The sequence below is a fragment of the Lampris incognitus genome, chromosome 9, assembly GCF_029633865.1.
Source record: "Lampris incognitus isolate fLamInc1 chromosome 9, fLamInc1.hap2, whole genome shotgun sequence".
In the NCBI taxonomy this organism is placed as follows: domain Eukaryota; kingdom Metazoa; phylum Chordata; class Actinopteri; order Lampriformes; family Lampridae; genus Lampris; species Lampris incognitus.
Window position 1 is genome coordinate 61860940 of NC_079219.1, and position 18650 is coordinate 61879589.

The following is an 18650-nucleotide window of genomic DNA, read 5'->3' on the forward strand; positions in this document are numbered from 1 at the left end:
TTCACATCTGGACAGTTACACAGTTTCATTCACATCTGGACAGTTACACAGTTTCATTCACATCTGGAGAGTTACATAGTTTAATTCACATCTGGACAGTTACACAGTTTCATTCACATCTGGAGAGTTACATAGTTTCATTCACATCTGGAGAGTTACATAGTTTCATTCACATCTGGACAGTTACACAGTTTACATGCTGTCACTGCACAACATGTGAAAAACCAAGTTAAGAGTTCAATGCAATATTTTGTACAACATTGCGATTACAATCTGTTCTTCAAGGAATTATGTCAAACTATTTACAAAAACCCACTATCAGCCACTACTGTTAACAGCAGGATGTGGAAGACAGTTTTTCCTGTTTGTCTGTACATGCAAACCAGTTGGTGTGGGTCTTTACTGTGAGCCAGCAGTTTGCCGCTTTTACAGTTTGTTTGTATGCATGCGAGTATGAACTGAATTAAATTAGCAGACAACTTGTGTGCATCTGTATATTGTCTGTGTGTGTGTGTGTGTGTGTGTGTGTGTGTGTGTGTGTGTGTATGGGTATATATGCTTGTGTGTATCTGTATATTGTGTGTGTTTGTGTATGGGTATATACCTGTATCTGTATATTGTGTGTGTGCATCACTTAACCCCTCTGACGTCAAAAACTACAGACCGGGTTCCCTTCTACCTTTTCTATCCAAAACTTTCGAACGTGCTGTCTTCAACCAACTTTCTTGGTACCTAAACCAGAACAACCTCCTGGACCCCAACCAGTCTGGGTTCAGGGTGGGTCACTCGACAGAGACGGCCCTCCTTGCAGTGACAGAATCGCTGCACTCTGCGAGAGCAAACTCTCTCTCCTCTGTCCTGATACTCCTGGACCTGTCAGCTGCATCTGACACATTGAACCACCAGATCGTCCTCTCTACCCTTGAGGGGCAGGGTGTGACAGGCTCTGCACTCTCAATATTTGCATCCTACCTGACTGGTCGCTCCTACCAGGTGACGTGTCCAGACTGACTACAGGCGTTCCACAGGGTTCGGTTCTGGGTCCTCTCCTTTTCTCCCTGTACACGACATCCCTGGGTTCTGTTATTCACTCGCATGACTTCTCTTACCATTGTTATGCCGATGACACCCAGCTGATCTTGTCCTTCCCTCCCTCTGACACACAAGTAGAGACACGCATTGCTGCGTGCCTAACTGACATCTCGGAGTGGATGGCGACACACCACCTGAAGCTCAATCTGGACAAGCTGATGTTCCTCCCGGGGAAAGGTTGCCCGCACCGAAACCCAACCATCAGTGAACACCATGGTGACGCCAACTCGGACTGCGAGGAATCTGGGTGTGATCCTGGATGACCAACTGTCGTTTGCTGAAAACGTTGCATCGGTTGCTCGCTTCTGCAGATTTTCCTCTAAAACATCAGGAGGATTTGCCCATTCCTCACCGACGAGACGGCACAGGTGCTCATCCAGGCTGGACTACAGCAACTCCCTCCTTGCTGGTGCCCCAGCATTGGCCCACAGACCTCTGGAGCTTGTTCAGAAAGCTGCAGCTTGTCTGGTGTTCAACCACCCTAAATTCTCCCACAGAACTCCCCTTCTCATGTCCCTACACTGGCTCCCAGTAGCTGCTCGCATCCAGTTTAAGACTCTGGTGCTAGCCTACAGGGCAGTGAAAGGAGCAGCTCCTTCCTATCTCCAGGCCATGGTCAAGCCCTATACCCCCTCCCGACCACTTCGCTCTGCAGTCTCAGGATGCCTGGTTGCCCCGTTGCTCAGAGGCCCCTGCTGCCGATCGACCCGGTCACGGCTCTGTTCTGTCCTGGCCCCACAGTGGTGGAATGAACTCCCCACTGAGGTCAGGACAGCGGACTCGCTGCCCATCTTTCGGTGCAGATTGAAAACTCACCTCTTCAAGAACTACTACCCTGTTACTTGTTCTTACCACTTATTGTATTCACTCATAAAAAGAAAAAAATCACTTTCTGGCGCTTTTACTTTAGCACCGGTTTTGCTCTTAGATGCTTGTTTAGATGCACTTATGACCTCTGATGACTAGTAGTTCTCCTGATCTCCTGCGTTACATGATGCTCTTATTGTAAGTCGCTCTGGATAAAAGCGTCGGCTAAATGACTGGAATGTAATGTAACGTGTATGGGTACATACTTCTGTGTATCTGTATATTGTGTGTGTGTATAGGTATATACTTGTGTGTATCTGTATATTGTGTGTGTATGTGTATGGGTACTACTGCTGTGTATCTGTATATTGTGTGTATGTATAGGTATATACTTGTGTGTATCTGTATATTTTGTGTGTGTGTATGGGATACTTGTGTGCATCTGTATATTGTGTGTGTGTGTGTATGGGTATATACTTGTGTGCATCTGTATATTGTGTGTGTGTGTGTGTGTGTGTATGGGTATATACTTGTGTGTATCTGTATATTGTGTGTGTGTGTGTGTGTGTGTGTGTGTGTGTGTGTGTGTGTGTGTGTGTGTATGGGTATATACTTGTGGTGTGGGACCTGGATACATAGTGGAGCATCAGAATCAATGAGAGAACTTTTACTCTGTGTGTAGTGTACATTTATGTGATGTTTATACACACACAGAAACACACACACACACATACACACAGTCCTTTACTTCCAAACTTTAACGATGCCGTCCCGAGAGGAGGTGACGATGAAGCCCTGTGTGGTTTGGAACGTGGCGATGTCGGTGATGATGTCATGGTGGCCTACAGGGAGGGACTCGGGGCCCCTGCGGGGCGTGTCCTCCGGGGCCCCGCTCTTCTGCTTACTGTGGATCTCCTGCAAAAATACACAAAAGTCACTGCTTTTTTTTATAAAATAACTAAAAACCTTTATGCAAAATTCAATTTTCATATTTAACCCAACATGTTTACACATTTCACTTTTTACTTTTAATATTCAACCCATGTTCACACATTTCACTTTTTACTTTTCATATTTAACCCAACGTGTTTACACATTTCACTTTTTACTTTTCATAATTAACTCAACGTGTTTACACATTTCACTTTTTACTTTTCATATTTAACCCAACATGTTTGCACATTTCACTTTTTACTTTTCATATTTAACCCAACGTGTTTACACATTTCACTTTTTACTTTTCATATTTACCCCAACATGTTTACACATTTCACTTTTTACTTTTCATATTTAACCCAACATGTTTACACATTTCACTTTTTACTTTTCATATTTAACCCAACGTGTTTACACATTTATCTTTTTACTTTTCATATTTAACCCAACATGTTTACACATTTATCTTTTTACTTTTCATATTTAACCCAACGTGTTTACATACTTCACTTTTTACTTTTCATATTTAACCCAACATGTTTACACATTTCACTTTTTACTTTTCGTATTTAACCCAACATGTTTACACATTTCACTTTTCACTTTTCATATTTAACCCATGTTTACACATTTCACTTTTTACTTCTCATGTTTAACCCAACATGTTTACGCATTTATCTTTTTACTTGTCATGTTTAACCCAACATGTTTACAAATTTCACTTTTTACTTTTCATGTTTAACCCAACATGTTTACACATTTATCTTTTTACTTTTCATATTTAACCCAACATGTTTACACATTTCACTTTTTACTTTTCATATTCAACTCAACATCTTTACACATTTATCTTTTTACTTTTCATATTTAACCCAACGTGTTTACACATTTCGCTTTTTACTTTTCATGTTTAACAAACGTGTTTACACATTTCACTTTTTACTTTTCATAATTAACTCAACATGTTTACACATTTCACTTTTTACTTTTCATATTTAACCCAACGTGTTTACACATTTCACTTTTTACTTTTCATGTTTAACCCAACGTGTTTACACATTTCACTTTTTACTTTTCATAATTAACTCAACATGTTTACACATTTCACATTTTACTTTTCATATTTAACCCAACATGTTTACACATTTCGCTTTTTACTTTTCATATTTAACCCAACGTGTTTACACATTTCACTTTCTACTTTTCATATTTAACCCAACATGTTTACACATTTCACTTTTTACTTTTCATATTTAACCCAACATGTTTACACATTTCACTTTTCATATTTAACCCAACGTATTTACACATTTCACTTTTCATATTTAACCCAACGTGTTTACACATTTCACTTTTTACTTTTCATATTTAACCCAACATGTTTACACATTTATCTTTTTACTTTTCATATTTAACCCAACGTGTTTACATATATCACTTTTTACTTTTCATATTTAATTCAACATGTTTACAGATTTCACATTTTACTTTTCATATTTAACCCAACGTGTTTACACATTTCACTTTCTACTTTTCATATTTAACCCAACATGTTTACACATTTCACATTTTACTTTTCATATTTAACCCAACATGTTTACACATTTCACTTTTTACTTTTCATATTTAACCCAACATGTTTACACATTTCACTTTTAATATTTAACCCAACATGTTTACACATTTCACTTTTAATATTTAACCCAACATGTTTACACATTTCACTTTTTACTTTTCATATTTAACCCGTGTTTACACATTTCACATTTTACTTTTCATATTGAACCCAACGTGTTTACACATTTCACTTTTTGCTTTTCATATTTAACCCAACATGTTTACACATTTCACTTTTCACTTTTCATATTTAACCCAACGTGTTTACACATTTCACATTTTGCTTTTCATATTTAACCCAACGTGTTTACACATTTCACATTTTACTTTTCATATTTAACTCAACGTGTTTACACATTTCACTTTTTACTTTTCATATTTAACCCAACATGTTTACACATTTCACTTTTTATATTTAACCCAACGTATTTACACATTTCACATTTTACTTTTCATATTTAACCCAACGTGTTTACACATTTCACTTTTTACTTTTCATATTTAACCCAACGTGTTTACACATTTCACTTTTTACTTTTCATATTTAACCCGTGTTTACACATTTCACTTTTTACTTTTCATATTTAACCCAACATGTTTACACATTTCACTTTTTACTTTTCATATTTAACCCAACGTATTTACACATTTCACTTTTTACTTTTCATATTTAACCCAACATGTTTACACATTTCACTTTTCACTTTTCATATTTAACCCAACGTATTTACACATTTCACATTTTACTTTTCCTATTTAACCCGTGTTTACACATTTCACATTTTACTTTTCATATTTAACCCAACATGTTTATATATTTCACTTTTTACTTTTCATATTAAACCAAACGTGTTTACACATTTCACATTTTACTTTTCATATTTAACACGTTTACACATTTCGCTTTTTACTTTTCATATTTAACCCAACGTGTTTACACATTTTACTTTTTACTTTTCATATTTAACCCAACATGTTTACACATTTCACTTTTAATATTTAACCCAACATGTTTACACATTTCACTTTTCACTTTTCATATTTAACCCAACGTGTTTACACATTTCACATTTTACTTTTCATATTGAACCCAACGTGTTTACACATTTCACTTTTTGCTTTTCATATTTAACCCAACATGTTTACACATTTCACTTTTCACTTTTCATATTTAACCCAACGTGTTTACACATTTCACATTTTGCTTTTCATATTTAACCCAACGTGTTTACACATTTCACATTTTACTTTTCATATTTAACTCAACGTGTTTACACATTTCACTTTTTACTTTTCATATTTAACCCAACATGTTTACACATTTCACTTTTTATATTTAACCCAACGTATTTACACATTTCACATTTTACTTTTCATATTTAACCCAACATGTTTACATATTTCACTTTTTACTTTTCATATTAAACCCAACGTGTTTACACATTTCACTTTTCACTTTTCATATTTAACCCAACGTGTTTACACATTTCACATTTTACTTTTCATATTGAACCCAACGTGTTTACACATTTCACTTTTTACTTTTCATATTTAACCCGTGTTTACACATTTCACATTTTACTTTTCATATTTACCCCAACATGTTTACACATTTCACTTTTTACTTTTCACATTTAACCCAACATGTTTACATATTTCACTTTTTACTTTTCATATTTAACCCGTGTTTACACATTTCACTTTTTACTTTTCATATTTAACCCAACATGTTTACATATTTCAATTTTTGCTTTTCATATTTAACCCAACATGTTTACACATTTCACTTTTCATATTTAACCCAACGTGTTTACACATTTCACTTTTTACTTTTCATATTTACCCCAACATGTTTACACATTTCACTTTTTACTTTTCATATTTAACCCAACATGTTTACACATTTCACTTTTTACTTTTCATATTTAACCCAACATGTTTACATATTTCACTTTTTACTTTTCATATTTAACCCGTGTTTACAAATTTCACTTTTTACTTTTCATATTTAACCCAACATGTTTACATATTTCAATTTTTACTTTTCATATTTAACCCAACATGTTTACACATTTCACTTTTCATATTTAACCCAACGTGTTTACACATTTCACTTTTTACTTTTCATATTTACCCCAACATGTTTACACATTTCACTTTTTACTTTTTATATTTAACCCAACGTGTTTACACATTTCACTTTTAACTTTTCATATTAAACCCAACGTGTTTACACATTTCACTTTTTACTTTTCATATTTAACCCAACGTGTTTACACATTTCACTTTTTGCTTTTCATATTTAACCCAACGTGGTTACACATCTGTGTAGCACCAACACACTGTGAAGCACCAACACATCTTTACTGTCTGTACTGTGAAGCACCAACACATCTTTACTGTCAGTACTGTGAAGCACCAACACATCTTTACTGTCAGGACTGTGAAGCACCAACACATCTTTACTGTCAGTACTGTGAAGCACCATCACATCTTTACTGTCTGTACTGTGAAGCACCAACACATCTTTACTGTCGGTACTGTGAAGCACCAACACATCTTTACTGTCAGTACTGTGAAGCACCAACACATCTTTACAGTCAGGACTGTGACGCACCATCACATCTTTACTGTCAGTACTGTGAAGCACCAACACATCTTTACTGTCAGTACTGTGAAGCACCATCACATCTTTACTGTCTGCACTGTGACGCACCAACACGTCTTTACTGTCAGTACTGTGACGCACTAACACATCTTTACTGTCAGGACTGTGAAGCACCAACACATCTTTACTGTCAGTACTGTGAAGCACCAACACATCTTTACTGTCTGTACTGTGATGCACCAACACATCTTTACTCTCAGGACTGTGAAGCACCAACACATCTTTACTGTCTGTACTGTGAAGCACCAACACATCTTTACTGTCTGTACTGTGAAGCACCAACACATCTTTACTGTCTGTACTGTGAAGCACCAACACATCTTTACTGTCTGTACTGTGACGCACCAACACATCTTTACTGTCAGTACTGTGAAGCACCAACACATCTTTACTGTCAGTACTGTGACGCACCAACACATCTTTACTGTCTGTACTGTGAAGCACCAACACATCTTTACTGTCAGTACTGTGACGCACCATCACAACTTTACTGTCAGTACTGTGACGCACCATCACATCTTTACTGTCTGTACTGTGAAGCACCAACACATCTTTACTCTCAGGACTGTGAAGCACCAACACATCTTTACTGTCAGTACTGTGAAGCACCAACACATCTTTACTGTCTGTACTGTGACGCACCAACACGTCTTTACTGTCAGTACTGTGACGCACTAACACGTCTTTACTGTCAGGACTGTGAAGCACCAACACATCTTTACTGTCAGTACTGTGAAGCACCAACACATCTTTACTATCAGGACTGTGAAGCACCAACACATCTTTACTGTCTGTACTGTGAAGCACCAACACATCTTTACTGTCTGTACTGTGAAGCACCAACACATCTTTACTGTCAGTACTGTGAAGCACCAACACATCTTTACTGTCAGTACTGTGAAGCACCATCACATCTTCACTGTCAGGACTGTGAAGCACCAACACATCTTTACTGTCAGGACTGTGAAGCACCAACACATCTTTACTGTCAGGACTGTGAAGCACCATCACATCTTTACTGTCAGGACTGTGAAGCACCAACACATCTTTACTGTCAGTACTGTGAAGCACTAACACATCTTTACTGTCAGTACTGTGAAGCACCAACACATCTTTACTGTCAGGACTGTGAAGCACCAACACATCTTTACTGTCAGGACTGTGAAGCACCATCACATCTTTACTGTCAGCACTGTGACGCATCAACACATCTTTACTGTCTGTACTGTGAAGCACCAACACATCTTTACTGTCTGTACTGTGAAGCACCATCACATCTTTACTGTCAGTACTGTGAAGCACCAACACATCTTTACTGTCAGTACTGTGAAGCACCAACACATCTTTACTGTCAGTACTGTGAAGCACCAACACATCTTTACTGTCTGTACTGTGAAGCACCAACACATCTTTACTGTCTGTACTGTGACGCACCAACACGTCTTTACTGTCAGTACTGTGACGCACCAACACGTCTTTACTGTCTGTACTGTGAAGCACCAACACATCTTTACTGTCAGGACTGTGAAGCACCAACACATCTTTACTGTCAGTACTGTGAAGCATCAACACATCTTTACTGACTGTCCTGTGAAGCACCAACACATCTTTACTGTCAGTACTGTGAAGCACCAACACATCTTTACTGTCAGGACTGTGAAGCACCAACACATCTTTACTGTCAGTACTGTGAAGCACCATCACATCTTTACTGTCAGGACTGTGAAGCACCAACACGTCTTTACTGTCTGTACTGTGAAGCACCAACACATCTTTACTGTCAGTACTGTGACGCACCAACACATCTTTACTGTCTGTACTGTGACGCACCAACACATCTTTACTGTCAGTACTGTGAAGCACCAACACTTCTTTACTGTCAGGACTGTGAAGCACCAACACGTCTTTACTGTCTGTACTGTGAAGCACCAACACATCTTTACTGTCAGTACTGTGAAGCACCAACACATCTTTACTGTCAGTACTGTGAAGCACCAACACATCTTTACTGTCAGGACTGTGAAGCACCAACACATCTTTACTGTCAGTACTGTGAAGCACCAACACATCTTTACTGTCAGGACTGTGAAGCACCAACACATCTTTACTGTCAGTACTGTGAAGCACCATCACATCTTTACTGTCAGGACTGTGAAGCACCAACACGTCTTTACTGTCTGTACTGTGAAGCACCAACACATCTTTACTGTCAGGACTGTGAAGCACCATCACATCTTTACTGTCAGTACTGTGAAGCACCAACACGTCTTTACTGTCTGTACTGTGAAGCACCAACACATCTTTACTGTCAGTACTGTGACGCACCAACACATCTTTACTGTCTGTACTGTGAAGCACCAACACATCTTTACTGTCAGTACTGTGAAGCACCAACACATCTTTACTGTCTGTACTGTGAAGCACCATCACATCTTTACTGTCAGTACTGTGAAGCACCAACACATCTTTACTGTCAGGACTGTGAAGCACCATCACATCTTTACTGTCAGTACTGTGAAGCACTAACACATCTTTACTGTCTGTACTGTGACGCACCAACACATCTTTACTGTCTGTACTGTGAAGCACCAACATGTCTTTACTGTCAGTACTGTGAAGCACCAACACATCTTTACAGTCTGTACTGTGACACACCAACACATCTTTACTGTCAGGACTGTGAAGCACCAACACATCTTTACTGTCAGGACTATGAAGTACCAACAAACAGACCAGCATTTACATTTAGGGATGACAATTAGATTAGAAAATCAGATCAGGTCAAATTGAGATTATTTTGAATTTCAGTTTGGGCCACTTTAGATCAGTTCAGATTACATGAGATTGTATTATAATGCAATCTATGTATTATAGTACATTATTTATTATAATACATTATAATACATAGAATGTACTATAATACAGATTGTATTATAATACCTTCTATGTATCACATAATACATTCTATGTATTATAACAAACTAGAAAACTGAATGGGAGATGATTACATCACTTAGTTAGATCAGATTCAGTGGGGTGATATATGTATTTGATCACATCAGATGACAAAGCATCTGACAAAAAGCAACGTTGTGTCCTGATGAACTGGTTGAATCTTCTGTGATCATCTGAGCATGCACTGACACAAACCAACAATATCACAACACTGCTGTGTGTAAATAATATGCATGGACACATTCTAGCATGTTAAGGAGTTTTATCATGTGTACCTGTACAACCTCTGTGCCCTCGATGATCTTGCGACTATAAAGGACAGAGGGGCAATGGAGGGAATCGTTGGCACCTCCTGCAACGATGTAGGACCTTTCTGGGTATGCCAAGTCCCAGAACCTGACAAAACACACACACACACACACACACACACACACACACACACACACACACACACACACACACACACACACACACACACACACACACACACACACACACACACACACACACGTCGATTCAGAACTACCAACTACTGTGGGTGAGAAACACAGACAGGGTGACACCCTCCTCCACCCTGAGACCCTCGACTTGGATGAGGAAAATCTCCACAGGAAAAAAACCAGCGTGTTGAACCTGAGGAAGACCATCAGTAAACCATCCCTCTTCCACAAGACAGAATGCAGTTAAGTGCCAAAAGAACAAAGTAGCAGACCAAGCAGTAACAGATTAAGTGGGGAACCCCCCCCCCAAAAAAAAACAATAAGAAGATTCTTGAGCTGTAGTTAATCACATGTCTCAGAGGAGGAAATCAGTACAAAGTGTCATAACTTTCTCAGGGTGATGCAGTTTTGGCCATGTTTTTACGACTAGTGAAAGAGAGCATACTATCAGCATTCCTTTACAAGGAACCATCTCTCAAGCTCACATCATCAGGAGAGCTGCAAGTGTCCTAGTGTCTGAGATCCAGCAGCTAGTGTGGAGACACGTGTGCGTTCCCTGGAAGAGCAGAGATGTGCTGGGAAAACCTGACAAAGCAGACGTCTGTCTCTATGTAATCGTTTCTGTGATGGGCTTCATCCAGGACTCCATCTCTCGAACAACGTCCACATGTGGTGTCATGGCACCACATGGCAATGGTCTCAAGTTTGAGGGCAAGCACATATCCTCTGGATGTCCCTTGTTTGGTGACAATGGCTGTTCCATGAAGTCCGTGATATATATATACACTCACTGGCCACTTTATTAGGTACACCTTGCTAGTACCGGGTTGGACCCCCTTTTGCCTTCAGAACTGCCTTAATCCTTCGTGGCATAGATTCAACAAGGTACTGGAAACATTCCTCTGAGAGTTTGGTCCATATTGACACGATAGCATCACGCAGTTGCTGCAGATTTGTCGGCTGCACATCCATGATGCGAATCTCCCGGTCCACCACATCCCAAAGGTGCTCTATTGGATTGAGATCTGGTGACTGTGGAGGCCATTTGAGTACAGTGAACTCATTGTCATGTTCAAGAAACCAGTCTGAGATGATTCGAGCTTTATGACATGGCGCGTTATCCTGCTGGAAGTAGCCATCAGAAGATGGGAACACTGTGGTCATAAAGGGATGGACATGGTCAGCAGCAATACTCAGGTAGGCTGTGGCGTTGACACGATGCTCAATTGGTACTAAGGGGCCCAAAGTGTGCCAAGAAAATATCCCCCACACCATTACACCACCACCACCAGCCTGAACCGTTGATACAGGGCAGGATGGATCCATGCTTTCATGTTGTTGACGCCAAATTCTGACCCTACCATCCGAATGTTGCAGCAGAAATCGAGACTCATCAGACCAGGCAACGTTTTTCCAATCTTCTATTGTCCAATTTTGGTGAGCCTGTGTGAATTGTAGCCTCAGTTTCCTGTTCTTAGCTGACAGGAGTGGCACCCGGTGTGGTCTTCTGCTGCTGTAGCCCATCTGCCTCAAGGTTCGACGTGTTGTGCGTTCAGAGATGCTCTTCTGCATACCTCGGTTGTAATGAGTGGTTATTTGAGTTACTGTTGCCTTTCTATCAGCTCGAACCAGTCTGGCCATTCTCCTCTGACCTCTGGCATCAACAAGGCATTTTCGCCCACAGAACTGCCGCTCACTGGATATTTTCTCTTTTTCGGACCATTCTCTGTAAACCCTAGAGATGGTTGTGCGTGAAAATCCCAGCAGATCAGCAGTTTCTGAAATACTCAGACCAGCCCGTCTGGCACCAACAACCATGCCACGTTCAAAGTCACTTAAATCACCTTTCTTCCCCATTCTGATGCTCGGTTTGAACTGCAGCAGATCGTCTTGACCATGTCTACATGCCTAAATGCATTGAGTTGCTGCCATGTGATTGGCTGATTAGAAATCTGCGTTAACGAGCAGTTGGACAGGTGTGCCTAATAAAGTGGCCGGTGAGTGTATATACTTTGTTAAAAGAAACACTCAATGGTAGGGAAAGTGCTCAACAAATAAGGAGCAAAATCATCCAGTGAGTCAAGTAAATTCTTTATGAGACAGTACAAGCCTGTTTCATGTCATAAGCAATCATCAGCTGTCTATAGATACACACACACACACACGTATACACACACACACACACACACACACGTTTGTGTGTGTGTGTATGTATATATATATATATATATATCTATATACACACACACACACATATATAAATATATATCATTTTTTAACTCCTGCTAATCTGTGCTCTATAGCTTATTGTGTTTTATTGTTGACTGTACTTGTTTTTTACTGCTTTGTTTTATTGTATTTGATGTAAGGTGACCTTGAGTGTCATGAAAGGCACCTGTAAATGAAATGTTTATTATTATTATTATTATTGTTATTTCATTTTCATTCATCATCAGCCACTTTTCCAGGGTCAGGTCGCGCTGGCAGCAAGCTAAGTAGGGCACTCCAGACGTCCCTCTCCCCAGCAACGCCCTCCAGCTCCTCCTGGGGGATCCCAAGGCGTCCCCAGGCCAGATTGGACATGTGGTCCCTCCAGCGAGTTCTGGGTCTACCCCGGGGTCTCCTCCCAGTTGGCCGTGCCCAGGAAACCTCCAACGGATGGCGCCCAGGAGGCATCCTAATCAGATGCCTGAACCACCTCAACTGACTCCTTTCGACACGAAGGAGCAGCGGCTCTAGTCCGAGCTCCCTCCGGATGTCCAAGCTCACCCTGTCTCTAAGGCTGAGCCCAGACACCCTACGGAGGAAACTCATTTCAGCCGCTTGTATCCGCAATCTCACCCTTTCAGTCACTACCCAAAGCTTGTGACCATAGGTGAGGGGTGGAACCAAGACTGACTGGTAAATTGAGAGCTTTGCCTTCCGGCTCAGCTCCCTCTTCACCACAACGGTCCAGTACAACGTCCACATTAATGGCCATTTCACACTCAGCTGCAAACCGCCCCAGTGCGCTGGAGGTCACATTCTGATGAAGCCAACAAAACCACATCATCTGCAAACAGCAGAGATGCAATTCTGAGGTTCCCAAAACAGACACACTCCTCACCTTGGCTGCGCCTTGAGATCCCGTCCATGAATATCTCAAACAGAATCAGAGACAAGGGACAACCTTGGTGGAGTCCGACACCCACGGACAGCGTGTTTGACTTTGTGCCAAGAATGCGGACACAGCTCTCACTTTGGTTATACGAGGACTGGATGGCTTGTAGCAACTGCCCCAGTACCCCATACTCCCACAGTACCCCCCACAGAGTGCCCCGGGCTACACAGTAGTAAGCCTTCTCCAAGTCCACAAAACAGATGTAGACTCGCTGGTCAAACGCCCATGCCCCCATCAGCACTTCTGCAAGGGTAAAGAGTTGGTCCGTTGTTCCACAGCCAGGATGGAATCCACACTGTTCCTCCTGGAGCTGAGGTTCAACAATTGGTCAGAGCCTCCTTTCCAGTACCCTAGTAGACTTTCCAAGGGAGGCTGGGCAATGTGATGGGCCAATAATTGGAGCAAACCCTCCGGTTATTATTATTATTATCATTATTATTATATTGTGCAGTGCACATTGCAGAGATAATATTACATCATTGTAATTTCACTTTGCGGCTCAAAACATTGTAAAATGGGGATGTCGCGATCTGTTGTAGGAGTCAATTAAATTAATTTGCATACTCTACTTTTTTGGGAAAATAAAACATTAATATATTTTTTACATTTTCTAAACAGTGATTTCACCTCTTATGTGCAGAGATACAGGCTAACAAACAAGACAGGAGAATGTGTTTCAAAATAATTTTTATCTAGGATCACATTCAGTTCTCTCTGAATATGTCTGAATATCTTGAGAATTTTTGGATAAGATGTGAAATGAGGTTAAATGTATGTGTGGGTGGGTATACGTATTGTAGACTGGAGCGTACCTGATCCTCATATCAGAGCCCGCAGTGAGCAGGAGAGGATTCCCATCAGCTGGACTGCAGTAGATCCCATGAACACTGTGTGGAGAGGGCTACACACACACACACACACACACACACACACACACACACACACACACACACACACACACACACACACACACAAACACACACACACACACACAGTTAAAGACGGATTAATTGATCGTCAGACTTAAAACTCATTTTAGTTCATTCAACACAGTGAACAGTTCAGCCTTCCAGGTTGAACCTTCTGTTGTGAACCTGAAGCGGGCGTGTCACCATGTCAGAGAAGTCATTAGGGTTGTCTTGCCATCTCAAATGTTGGGCTGATCTAGGCTCTATTTGGTTCTGGAATGTTCAAACCAGTACTTCTCGTGGCCAGCAATCACCTGGGAGGACCTAAACTAAAAGACTGACACAAAATGTGTCCCAGTAGACAACTTCCCCACTGGCCTAATGTGTTAAGGCCATGCTTAATGACAACTATGGTGAGATCAGGGCCAGTTTCATAGGTCTGACAATGTGCAATGTTGGTGTTAAATAGAGCATTTTAAGGTCATAAGTTTAGATAATCTTAGAGATGCTCTGTATTAAACTCAACACCATCAAGCCCTGTATGTTGCTTTTATAAAATCAGTGCTGTTTCCGCTTTGATATTTGGTGAGTGGATTAAATGAACGCACCCGACAAGGGGGGCAATAATAAATAACAGTTCAAAAAGAGTAGGGGTCATTGTCCAGCTACATGAGGTTGCTTGCTGGTATCATATGACCTAACCTCATAATTTATGACCATACCTATTTTTTTATAATTTAAATAATAAGGATTATATACCAATCAGCCAAAACATTAAAACCACCTGCCTAATTTTGTGAAGGTTCCCCTTGTGCTGCCAAAACAGCTCTGACCCGTTGAGGCACAAACTCCACAAGACCTCTGAAGGTGTCCTCCGGTATCTGGCACCAAGATGTTAGCAGCAGATCCTGAGCTAGAGTGAGTCATCTAGTAATTGGAAGGTTGCTTGTTCGATCCTCAGCTCCTCCAGAGAGCATGTCGAAATGTCCCTGAGCAAGACACTGAATCCCTGACTCCTGCTCCTGATGAGCAGGTTGGGGCCTTGCATGGCAACCTCCACCATCAGTGTATGAACATGTGTGTGCATGGGTGAACATGAGGCATACACTGTAAAGCGCTTTGAGTGGTCAGTAGACTAGAAAAGCGCTGTACAAGTGCAGATGATGAGTTGATGATCCTTTAAGTCCTGTACTTTGCGAGGTGGGGCCTCCAAGGATCTGACTTTTTTCCAGCACATCCCACAGATGCTCAATCTGACTGAGATCTGGGGAATTTGGAGTCCAAGGCAACACCTTGAAATTTTTGTCATGTTCCTCAAACCATTCCTGAACAATTTTTGCATTGTGGCAGGGCACATTATCCTGCTGAAAGAGGCCACTGCCACCAGGGATGATGGTGTTGAATGCTAAACTGAAGTCCACAAACAGGACCCTTGTGCATGTCCATGTGGAGTCGAGGTGTTGGAAGGTGTGCTACAATCCCATGTTGACTGCACCATACACTGACACCGTTTGCTCGGTACGCAAACTGCAGGGGGTCGAGCAGGGGGCCTGTGATTTCATTTAGGTGGGCCAACACCAGTCTCTCGAAGGATTTCATGACCACAGATGTTAGGGCAATGGGCCTGTAGTCATTTAATCCTGTGATACGGGTTTCTTGGGGACCGGGATGATAGTGGAGCTCTTGAAGCAGGAGGGGACTTCACACAGCTCCAGTGATCTGTTGAAGATCGGTGTGAAAATGGAGGCCAGCTGGTCAGCACAGCCTTTCAGACAGGAGGGTGACATTCCATCTGGGCCTGGTGCCTTCCTGGTCTTCTGTCTCTGGAAGAGCTGGTGCACGTCCTCAACACAGATCCTGAGAGTGGTTGGGAGTTCGGTGGTGAGGGGAAAGTGGCTGGCAAGTCAAGTAGGTTTTATTTGTCCCCGGAGGGGCAACTGTTGTGTAGCAGTGGCAACATTTAAACACAAGGGGGTGTTTAAATGGCAGGGGGTGCAGTTGGCTGTGTTGTAGCCAGAGAGGGTGAGGGGTGTGAAAGTTTGCTTTTGAAACCTACAGTAAGGACATAAGCCAGGTGGTGGTTCCCTGCAGTGCGGGGGGATGGTGTCCTGTAGTTGGTAATGTCTTTTAAACCACTGCAGACTGATGATGGGTCGTTGGCAGAAAACCTGTTTTTCAACTTTTCAGAGTAGCACCTTTTTTGCCACTCAATTTGAGCTACAGTAGCTCTTCTATGGGACCAGACCAGACAAGCTAGCTTTCGCTCCCCGTGTGCATCAATGAGCCTTGAACACCCATGACCCTGTCACCGGTTCACAGTTGTCCTTCTTTGGACCATTTTTGGTAGGTACTGAGTACTGTATTCCAGGAACACCCCACAAGACCTGCCATTTTGGAGATGCTCAGACCCAGTCGTCTAGCCATCACAATTTGTCCTCTGTCAAAGTTGCTCAGATCCTTACACTTGCCCATTTTTCCTGCTTCCAACACATCAATTTCAAGAACTGACTGTTCACTTGCTGCCCAATATAGCCCACCCTTGACAGACGCCATTGTAACAACATGCTCAATCTATTTCACTTATCTGTCAGTGGCTTTAATGTTTTGGCTGAGCGGTGTGTATTTAACCCAAAGACTGTAGTTTTAAAAGGGTGCCTGAAAACTTTGGATGTTCCAGCCCTCTTTCATCACATAATTATGCACACTCACTCACTTACTGACATAAACAAGCATACTGAGAGAAACACACACACACACACACACACACACACACCTAGACAGATACAAACAAATCCACACAGGCACGGACACAAGCAGACAAACAGACCTGCATCTCGGAGAGCGGTGGTGCAGAGCTAGCCCACAGGGTGAACTTGCGATCTCCAGTCTCCATGTCCCACATGGACACCTCATTATTGCCCTGGACAGCTACAATAGAGACAGGCAGACAGAAGGACAACTCATTACTGTCCTGGACTGCCATAGAAAGACAGGCAGGTTCACGTAAGACATCTCATACTGTCCAGGACAGCTGTAGAGGACAACATAGACCGCGTTTATTCTGGACACTTTTAGAAAGAAAAACAATGGGCCTCATTCATCAAGTGTTGGTAGGTATACATTTGTTCGTACACACCCATGGGATTTTTGAACCCTGAAGTTTGTCTCAGAGACCAGTATAGAACCTGGGTAACCACTGAATTTAGACACCAACTGGCTAACACTGATGTCTTTGCAGGCCTGGGTGACTGCTCATTGCAGAAAATAGATGATAGATTTTAGCGGGGGAGAAATTGCAAATAACCATCAGGTATTTTCTGCCTTCAGACAATCCTGAGAGCTAAAGAAATTCCTTGGGTGTGCAAGAACAAATCTGTGTGTATGAAGGATTGATGAATGAGGCCGATTGATACATGATGTCACTAACAACTAAGAACATAAAGCCAGGATCTTCTTCCTGGTGACCATGCACATTATAGGGCGAGGAGCTATGAAAGGTGTGTGTAACAGAATTTATTCTTTTTTTTGTTTCAGTCACAGCATGGGCATTTTTTTTAAAAATTTGTGTCGGGTCGGGGGGGGGGGTGTATGGGCCAACTTCGTCACAATTTGACATGTCCGATTCCATCTTCTAAGGCTCCACATTGCACAATATCTACCGCAGCTGGTGAGGGCATCCTCTTAAATACATGGAGCCACCTGCAGGTTTCTGAAAGGGGGAAGTACCACGTGCTCACACTATTTCCCCCACATTTCCCCACAGTACTGACCTCCCATTACATTACACATAGGAGTCAGAAACATGGGGTACCCACCCAGGACCACTGCCAGTTGTGCTAATCTTTATACAGATGGTACCTGGATTGCATTCACACCTGTTACCAAAAAAGTGTTTACAGCAGTCAAACGGAAAGTCCGACTGTACTTCCCACACAAACCACTTCAGTTCTTGTCTTTATGCTCAGTAACCCAGGTGAGGAAATCACACAGAGGTGAATCAGTCATCTGGACACAATGTTTATGGAGAGGAACATTTCATCTTCCCCTAAGTAACCTCTTCAGTCTCC

At 41.5% G+C, this 18650-nt stretch overlaps 1 protein-coding gene across 2 annotated transcripts in view; it reads right to left on the reverse strand.

Moving 5' to 3' along the window:
- Positions 1 to 2509: 2509 nt before the first annotated feature.
- Positions 2510 to 18650, reverse strand: part of pik3r4 (phosphoinositide-3-kinase, regulatory subunit 4) — a 77240-nt gene continuing 61099 nt past the window's right edge. For both annotated transcript variants that reach the window (XM_056286033.1, XM_056286032.1), the window contains 4 exons: positions 17411 to 17511; positions 14488 to 14576; positions 10351 to 10471; positions 2510 to 2814 (listed from right to left, as the gene is read on the reverse strand). In XM_056286033.1, the coding sequence (XP_056142008.1) occupies positions 2644 to 2814; positions 10351 to 10471; positions 14488 to 14576; positions 17411 to 17511 (482 nt within the window). In that variant the 3' untranslated portion in view covers positions 2510 to 2643. The remainder of the gene's footprint in view (positions 2815 to 10350; positions 10472 to 14487; positions 14577 to 17410; positions 17512 to 18650) is intronic.